Source organism: Nansenia antarctica, assembly GCF_963989245.1.
Source record: "Nansenia antarctica genome assembly, chromosome: 8".
Classification (NCBI taxonomy): domain Eukaryota; kingdom Metazoa; phylum Chordata; class Actinopteri; order Argentiniformes; family Microstomatidae; genus Nansenia; species Nansenia antarctica.
In genome coordinates, this window is record NC_137678.1 from 50,871,813 (window position 1) to 50,881,812 (window position 10,000).

The 10,000-nt window shown below is 42.8% G+C and overlaps 1 protein-coding gene across 1 annotated transcript in view; it reads right to left on the reverse strand.

Moving 5' to 3' along the window:
* fam180a (family with sequence similarity 180 member A) overlaps nucleotides 1–10,000 on the reverse strand; it is a gene marked incomplete at both ends in the record, with an annotated part of 12,951 nt that overhangs the window by 187 nt on the left and 2,764 nt on the right. The window contains 2 exons of the mRNA XM_080537704.1: nucleotides 1–149; nucleotides 1,817–1,914. The exon at nucleotides 1–149 is cut by the window's left edge and continues 187 nt beyond it. Of these exons, the coding sequence (XP_080393830.1) occupies nucleotides 1–149; nucleotides 1,817–1,914 (247 nt within the window). The remainder of the gene's footprint in view (nucleotides 150–1,816; nucleotides 1,915–10,000) is intronic.

Below are 10,000 nucleotides of genomic sequence, written 5' to 3' on the forward strand. Positions count from 1 at the left end.
GTCAGGCGCCTGATATCGGAGAGCCTCTTGGGCAAGATGTCCTCACAGATGACCTCCAGTTTCTGGACCTTCCTCAGGGACGCCAACTCCTCGTCGAGGATCAGGAAGGGTTGGTTTTCCCCCTCTATCTGTAGCCCTGCCAGCAGGATCTGAAGGACAGGGACAGGAATATGAGGTTTTGTTGAAGTATAACAAAGGAATATAAAACGACTTTACTTTGACTTCAAGATCATTTCTTCGGATAGACTGTTGTGCAAAATAGAGAGAGAGAGAGAGAGAGAGAGAGAGAGAGAGAGAGAGAGAGAGAGAGAGAGAGAGAGAGAGAGAGAGAGACTCACCAAGATGTTTGAGCTCCCCTTCCTCTACCATCCTAAACCAGAGGTTAAATTCTAAACGGAAGATGTTTTTAACTCATCAAGGTAGAAACTAAACGTCAACCAAACATCTGGCTTTCTGCTCTTATTGACTGCTCTTACAGACTGCTTTGCCTTCTTGAGAAACTTAACAACACTTGGCAAAGTTTAACTTGAACTCATGAAGACACCTCATCAAGGTTTCTAGCCTGTCTGCATTCACCACCTGTTCCGTGATTCACATACTGAATAGTAGAGTAGAATAATTCAGCTTTTTGTTTTGGGGGGAGAATCAACAATCAATAACTCCTTCTGCCGGACTAGGAGAGGATCAAAACATACTGAACATAAGATCGATGCACACGACTCCTGCAAGCATCCTTTTCGATACCAGCTCTGCAGATATTTCTTCATACTCCAGATATTCCAGGGGAGGCTGCTGGAGGTAGAAAGGGAAGGACAGGTTCATTGTAATGCATGGAACGGTGAACCCGTCCTTCGATTTCTACCTCTCCATCAGTCCCTGCTGACATACTGTACCTGCTAGTTTTCATAACAGGCTGTTGAAACCTCCACAACAACACACTCTTATGACGAACGGAGAGAGATTCTGAGAACCGATATGAGATGAGTCAACCTGTGGCCTTTAGCTCAATATTGTTACCGTGTGAAGTTCTATTGAAAATGTAGACAAATGGTTGTGTCTTGTGTTTCCAATACACCAGTGGAACTCATTGGGATGGAAACACACAGTATGTACCTGCTAGCCAACATGACTCTTGTACTCTCTTGTACTCTCACTACCTCTTCCATGTTTACCACTCAAAGCTCAGAGCAGTGGATGGTTGGGCGGACTTTTTGTTTGCTGCCTGGGCTAACGTGGCCCACTGTGAGTTACTGTTCTGCTGCATCAACACTGAGGTACATTTCAGTATTCAAGTATTTAAACACAAGGCAGACTAACTTCCTTAGATCAATGGAGATCAATTTAATTCAATAGAGCTCTCAGGGGTCTTCTGACGCTGGCTTTCTCTGTGTACCACATGTACAAAAGAGGAGATTTGGTGAGGCTGCATTCTCATTTTAAGCACCCAGATTGTGGAACGCACTGCCAGTTTACATTAGGGATGCAACCTCAGCAAATGTGTTCAAGTCAAGACTAAAACCCCATCTTTTTAATATTGCCTTTAAATGAATAATTAAATTATGATTATATAATGATTAAAGCATTATATGAGCTGCAATGTTTGCTGCAACGTTTGCAGGAAAAGTGCTATACAAATAAAAGTTATTATTATTATTATTTGCCATTGTGGAGTCAGGCCTAGGGGAGAAGACCCAGTGAGTGGTTGTTTTTTCATGAAGTTTTTTTTTCCTCTAGTTTTAATTTGAGACTCAAAATGGATTCAATTCTTATCATACTACTCATGAATGCATTGGAATCAGGCGTCAGATGCACTCACCTCAAAGAGCAAGTCGACATCTTCCACGGAAGTCTGGAACGTTGGGTTAATCAACGAATGCGTCCCACGCTTCACTCTGAACGCTGACGGATACAGAGCTGCAAGAGAGGGAGGACAACAGAGAGGGAAGAGGAGAGAAGAGAAAACACTAGGGTGAATTTCTCTGGAACTGTGTATGTTGTATAATGGTGTATGTTGAAATGACCTCATGACCTCAAGATGGAAGGAAGCTGGGAACAGGCCATGGTGGTGCCATGTGGTCAAAGGGATGAGGCCAGGGGAAGTTAATCAGTTCAAAATGAGATGAGACGCTAGCCAGCCAACACCAACATACGGTACATGGCCAGAGCAAAAGGCCTAGTCGTGAGCTTAGAATGATAAGGTTCTATCACCGTTTAGGGTAGTTCAGAGATATTGAGCGTCAAAGTTTTTACATTCCATTATGTTTTGTGAGATGGAACCTTTGTATTTTATTAACCCTTGTGTGGTGTTCGGGTCAACCGGACCCGTTTTACATTTTTACTTAAAGAGAAATGGTACAAGAATACATTTTATCAATCTGAAACTCCATGGCCTTAGCTTATTTTCTATGAAAAACATGTAAAATGATTTTTTATTTTTTTTTACACATCCTACAATACCCCAACAAATGTATGTCCTTACCCATAAGATGTTCGGGTCATTTAGGCCCGGATGCACAGAGACACACAGAAACATACACACACTTACACTGACACTCACTCACTCACTCACACACCTCTGCTCTGGCTTTCCCGTGCCAAGAAGCCGTCTGCTCTCGCACTTTTTACCCTTTGAAGTGCAACATTGTAAACATTTTTACATTTTCCTGCACTGTACAGAGTAGCAGCAACTGCAAAAAGTACATTTGAGGTACACGCACTGTCACATTCTGTGCTTCATGTGTTGTGTAGACAGGCATACCCATGCACACACACTTGTAGTCAGTGGTATTTCAGAATTATTTGGGATTTTTCAGACATAATACTGTATTTCGACAGTGACAGTGAAAACAGTGTACATTCCGTTCGTGTTTTGTGATTCAGCATTTGCAGACATTTTTGAGAGATGTATTTCATAGCTATTGGCAAAAACAATCTTAGTTTGGTTCTTTCATTTCTATTCTTGTTCATCACCTGTATTTTCTTTACAGCTTTGATTATAATTAGATAAATGTGAAATTCAATTGAGAATATAAATTCAAAATAATAAACAGCAATGAAAACATTGTTTCATTAACATTTTTCCTAGATAAGTATGATTTATGACACCCAGGTCTTTATTATAGTGGATTTTGCATTTTCAAAGTTAGGGGCATCATGTGCGTAAAAACGCTTCTACTCATCATGCTGTCGTACACCTATTCCCAGGGGTCTGACACTTTGTGGGTTGTTACTAGCATCCTCTGCTCCAGCCTCTCCAAAGGGCAGCCCCCTAGATCCACCAGAACAAAAGATATGCACTTTTGAATGTGTACACAGTACCTATTGTGCATTATTGGGTACAGTACCTGTTTGTGCCCACAGGAGGCGCCCTTTAATATTATGGGCTATTTTGGGGCTTTCTTGCGCCCTGAGTATACCCCCTTGTACGGGTCACCCTTGGGACTAGGAGCACCGTGTCAGGACAAGTGCTTTTAAAACCCCAATGATGTCCCGGGTCAACTGGACCCGAACGGTACGAAAGGGTCCAAAAAGTGAACATCACACAAGGGTTAATTACTAACTCAAAAATGTCAACATTTTAAAAATAACACCACACAGGCATTAATAAACACCTAATGGATCAGATTATGTAAAAAACTCAGTTTTGACAAAAATGGAGATAGAACCGTATAATACTAACATCACGACTAGCCAGCCAAAACCAACATACATGGCCAGAGCAAAAGGCCAAAGGGAGTTAATCACTTCCATATGAGGTGACCCAACCTGGCCGAAGCAAGCATGAGTGACCAGGAGGCTTTAACCAGAGGGAGTAAATCACATGGACGTGACCAGGCCGTTTCAATCAGAGGAGGTTAACCGTGTACATGTGCATGGTCAGTGAGGAGTGGTCACTGTTATTTTGTAAGGAGAAGCTCCTCATGGCCTAAGGTTATTGGTGGCCATAGTTGTCAACCATAACATTGTATAAAAGCTGGGGTCTAGGCCTTGTTCGGGGGTTGTTGCCCGGGAGACCAACTCGGCTTTTGTAGCTGGCAATAAAGGTCTATGGGAAAAACAACAGCTCCGGTCTTATTTTAGTCAGGTTTTCCACGACGATAGCATTTTTAGTAATACAATGATATACTGCAGCTATGTGCTATGACAGACCCTGAAACTAATCTTGCATGTGTCTGTGTGTCTGTGCGTGCGTGTATGCGTGTGTGTGTGTGTGTGCGTGCGTGTAACAGCTACTGCATAAAGAACATCAGAGTTAGGTTAGATTGTCTCTGGCCCCAGATGTGTGCAAAGGCCATACGCAGCTGCAAGACGCCCCTTATATGAAACTCCTTGAAGCGCTGACACAATAACTGTGACATATTGTGTCCAGGAGTAGCCACCCCCCCTCCATTTTAAAAAGCGCAGGTGCGTCTAGTTGTGGGACGGTCAGATATCAAAGTGTCAGGGCATGTGCACTGCAGGCCCTGGAATCTCATAAGCTGAGGTGTCCGCTCTGCTCCTAATAAAAAACATCTGTTATGATCCCCTGGACAGCTTGCTAACCAGTAGCAGAATCACAATTGCAGCAGAGCAACACCTGGGCTCATTCCTACCATGTTACACCTAGGAGAGATGTGGGGTACATCTGGTTTGTTGTATACAGGGTATATACAGGAATCTTGAGGTTAATTTCAATACCTTTCTAAGACTTTTTAAAGACCTTGTCAATATTTTTCCAGATCTCACCGCCACTTCGAGCTGTAACCGTTGACATCAGTGACACCTTTAACTTAACAGTTTTAGTTTGCAATAGACTAGACCACTATCATACAACAGAATTTCCGGTTCATCTTTGTTTTTTTAATAAAACTAATGAATTCACGAACCTTTACTAAAACATTTTAGGACTCAAACTCTTTGGACAGAGTCTAATTCAGAAAAATACCAAAAAAATTCAAGACCTCATAAAATCGTGATAAGACTTTTTAATACTTATTAAGGGACTTGATTTTCCCAAAATTTAGTTATCAACTTTTAATACTTTTCAAGACACCGCGGATACCCTGTGTATAGGTCTAGGGTTGGATGTGATTTCTTGGAAATGACCCATTTAGCCAGGGAGAATAATGACGCAGAGAGGCCTCTTATCAAGGAAGGGAGGATTTGAAGTTGGAACAACATTGTAATTGAATTATCTATTCTTGGAAACTTCGACATTGTTGACATTTTTATAGTCAGTGATTGGCTTCCTTCCTTCAGACTTCAGGGACGTGAAGATTGACCGGTCCTCTCCTCCCAACACACCTATTAGTTTTCTGTTCCACTACTCCCTGAATACCTTGCAGAGAATCCAACTGAAATAATGTGCTGTGCCTTTTTTAGGGTTCGGGCTAGGTGAACGCTATACAAGTCTGTATGCCACAAACTACAGAACGTAAACATAATTGGAGACAGACGTCGATGTTATGATTGCTAGCAAACACCATTATTGCTGAGCGGTTGCTTACAAACTGTAAAAAACCTGTTCTGATTTGGCCCAAAGTTTACTAAGTTTCAAGTTTTATTGTTACGTCGCATTACACTAGTGTAAGAGAGTAACATTCTTAGGCTTCGGTTCCTGACACTGCAGCACCAAGGCAACAAGGCAAGATAAGTCATACATAAAGTGGCAATAGTTGTAAGACATAAGTGAGAATTGGAATGCTTATATTTATGATTGGGTGTGTCTGGACCCCTAATTTGCATATTTCCAAGATGGCAACTACCCGAAAGTGAGTTTTATCATATAGTTGGGGGCCTTAGGGCTATATGAGGCTATGTTCGTGCAAATTTGTGCAAAAGCACCAAGCCAACGACCACCGGGGTCGCCATGGCAGCCAAATCAATATGGCCGCCCTCCGAAAAAGGTTTTGGCTATAACTTTTGAATCAAATGAACTAGAAATGCAAACCTGCTGTCTATTTTATGTTTTTTTACTATTAAAAACACATTGGAATGCTTATATTTATGATTGGGTGTGTCTGGACCCCAAATTTGCATATTTCCAAGATGGCAACTACCCGAAAGTGAGATTTTGCTTACAAACAGTAAAACACTGTTCTGATTTGGCCCAAAGTTTACTAAGTTTCAAGTTTTATTGTTTTACGTCACATTACACAAGTGTAAGAGAGTAAAATTATTAGGCTTCGTTTCCTGACACTACAGCACCAAGACAAACAAGGCAATAAGGCAAGATAAGTCATACATAAAGTGGCAACAGTTGTAAGACATACAGTATGTGAGACAACTGGACAAGGGACAGGTAAGGTAAATTGAGTGATTTACTGGAATTTAGAGTACATTTTCTACCACACACAGACTTTTTTGATTTGACTCTTTTTGAGAGCAACGATGAGTCCTGTCTCCAGTTTTGTTAACATTCTGCAATTTGTGACGTCAAATCGAATCCAATTTTAAAAGTACAGACTATCGTAGCGTATTATAAGTCTGACGGAGACACTTCACGATGCGTGGAGACAAACAAACCCTGCATGGTGAAGTGTTTCCCTCTGTTTGAGGAATGCTCCAACCTCCACAGAGCAGAGAGGTCATGGAAGGTCAAGGAGCACAGTGTGACTTATATATACCGGTATATATATACAGTATATACAGTATACTGTATATATATATATATATATATATATATATATATTACGGTACATGTGGGAATACGGTACATGTGGGAAAACTAGGGTTAGGGTTAGGTGCTAGGGTGCTACGGTTAAGGTTAGGTTTAGGGGTAGGGTTAGGGTTAGGGTTAGGATTAGGATTAGGGTTAGACATGCCAGCATGTACCAAGTCGACGTAGCACCTAACCCTAACCCTAGTTTTCCCACATGTACCGTATTCCCACATGTACCGTAACATGTATATATATATATATATATATATATATATGTTACGGTACATGTGGGAATACGGTACATGTGGGAAAACTAGGGTTAGGGTTAGGGGTAGGGTTAGGGTTAGGGTTAGACATGCCAGCATGTAACAAGTCGACGTTTTATGCTGCCATGTCCACGGAAATGCCGTTTTCCCACATACACGTACCGTAATATATTAGGTATTCCTTCCAATATTTCAGAGTTCACTCTGGCTGTGATTCAGCTCAATGAAACCCAGCAGAGGCCCGCGACTGTCAGTGTATAGTCAGGATGGATGGCTGCTCCCCCATACTATCCAGTCATAAGACACATTCACTCTCTCATTAAACACATCACCCATGGCTCGACTTTTACAGGTTGTGAGGCTATCGTGCTATCAAACCACTGTACCCCGTGAATGAAGGGCTATGAAAGTAATAGGGGAATTCTGCTGACGGGAGATTGAGAGTATGGCACGACGAGTGAGAGATTCAAGTTTCCTTGAATCTCCTTGAATGCTACATTTTTCCAGTATGCTCAGGTTTGCAGATGCTAGCCAGAGCTCAATTGTTGGATATAGTAGTTGGATTACTCCAATGGAAAGACAATGGAAAAATAGACCACCCACAGACCTTAAATGAGGCTATTGTGCAGTTTCTACACAGGCCCTCTCCATAATAGTTGGGGGCCTTAGGGATATTTTCGTGCAAATGTGTGCAAAAGCACCACATTTGGCCCAGATGTAGCTCAGAGTTATGCTCTAATGATTTAGCCAGGGCGCCCGAGCCAACGACCACCGGGGTCGCCATGGCGGCCAAATCAATATGGCCGCCCTCCGAAAAAGGTTTTGGCTATAACTTTTGAATCAAATTAACTAGAAATGCAAGCCTGGTGTCTATTTTATGTTTTTTTTACTATTAGAAACGCATTGGAGGCCCCGCGGTGGCGTAGCGGTCTAAGCACTAGCCACTAGTGCAAGCTGCCCACCGGGGACTGGGATCGAATCCCGGTCTCGCCAGATCCGGATATGGCCGAGGCACACAGGGAGCGGCATATTGAGCGGCCGCTCCAGAGGGCGGTATAGGACTATTTCCGGACAAGGATCCGTCGCGCAAAAGCGCCCCCGGGGTGCCGGAATAACGGTGCTGGGCTCGAGGAGCCAGTCAGCTAGTCTGCCTGGCGATCTCCTCTGGGGCTGCCGGCCACGGGGTCGTGCGGCGGATCCTACGCAATAGGCAGGGGATAATTGGATGCTAGGTTGGGTTCAATTGGATACCAAATTGGGTGAAAAAGGGATAAAATCTGAAAAAACAAATTTAAAAAGAAACGCATTGGAATGCTTATATTTATGATTGGGTGTGTCTGGACCCCAAATGTGCATATTTCCAAGATGGCAACTACCCGAAAGTGAGTTTTATCATAACTTTTATCTTTTTTTCAGTCTATAAAAGAGAAATGCTATCAATATTGACCAAAGGTGTTTAGAATTTCAACAATATAATTATATCATAATCAGAATTATACACATTAATATTATAATTTATATAATTTTATTATATATAATTATAAGGCTGATCCAGTTTCTACTCCCAGCGAACACCCAGCATCAATCCCCTGTCCTGGTACTGTATTGATCTATGATCAATTATGGTGACATGGAGCAACAACCCTGTCCCACCGCTGTACTGGATCAACGTCAGCTTTTGCTCTATTGACACCCACCCACTTTACAAGCCTGTCCCCTTTCTGTTATGATCTGAGATCAGCTCGTGCACCAGTGACTCTGTCACTTCAGGGTGCTACTCCCAGCCAGCCCCCAGCCAGCCAGAGCCACATAGTCTGGCCGCCCTTCCCCTGTCCCTGCCGCCCTTCCCCTGTCCCTGCCTCCCTTCCCCTGTCCCTGCCTCCCTGCCTGGACGACTGCCTAGAACTCCAACTGAGGCCTAATCAACAACTATGCAGTTCTTTGTCAGTTACATAGTTTAGGAATCAAGTTGAAACGTTTTTTAGGCAGAGGTGAACCCTATGGACAGAGTACTTGCTGTTCAGTTCATTAGGATGTTGTGTTGTCAAATGTTTTAAATCTCATAGAAAAACAGTACGCATAGAAATGTGTGCTTCAAACCTCTCTCTGGTGTGTCACCGTTGCGCCACTTAACACTAGAACAGCCGTGCCTTTTTTACCTACTAAAAGAGCCGCCTCTTTACAATGCTCAAGCTGCTATTTACTGTACACACAACGACCACCAGTTGGCCGCTTGTAAATTACCCTGCTTCCTACACAGAAAAAAGGCAAAATAGCTTTATACTTGCTTATCCTGATGTGATTTTGGAAATGTAAGGATACTGGGTGGTAGAACGCACATATCTAGGAAAAGTCATGAAAGGAGGGCCCTGAAATTTGATCGAGTGCAAAGATATAACTTTTTTCTTGTTATGACCCCTCAAATGACCCCTCGTGGCTGTTCTGGTGTTAAGATGTGTTAGTAAATATTCCTTACCACTTCTCATGTTCTGCATAAAAGGACACACATCTCATTCTGTAAACGGCAAACACATACTGTACATACCGACCAAACCATAGCCTATCTTGGCACAGAGTCGATTGCACATAAACAAAACAGCTTTTGTTTATGTGCGAGTCTTTTTTTCTGCGTGCTTCATATGTGAGGTGAAATTAGTGCCAGGTGTTTGCTTTTAGACGACGCCGGACTTCTGTGGAGATGTCCAACTTCTGTGTAGACGTCCGCTCCAGAGCGACTGCTGGGACCTATAAACAGGTAAATCTATCACCTTTTAAGGACGACTACCAGCGGCTACACAGGCCCCCATGCAGAAAGCTACTCCGAGAATGTTCTCAGTTTGCTTTCGTTACAGTCACAGTATGATATTGGAATGCACTGTTAGTCCTTACGTTCCATGGAGGATATCCTTCCCTGATGTCTTGCATTGTAAACGGACTGCACTTATATAGCGCCTTATTCCAAAGCGCTTTACAACGGCCTCTCATTCACCCGTTCACACACACATTCACACACCAATGGCGGCCAAGCTACCATGCGAGACGCCGGCCCGCTCATTGGGAACAATTTGGGGTTCAGTATCTTGCCCAAAGACAC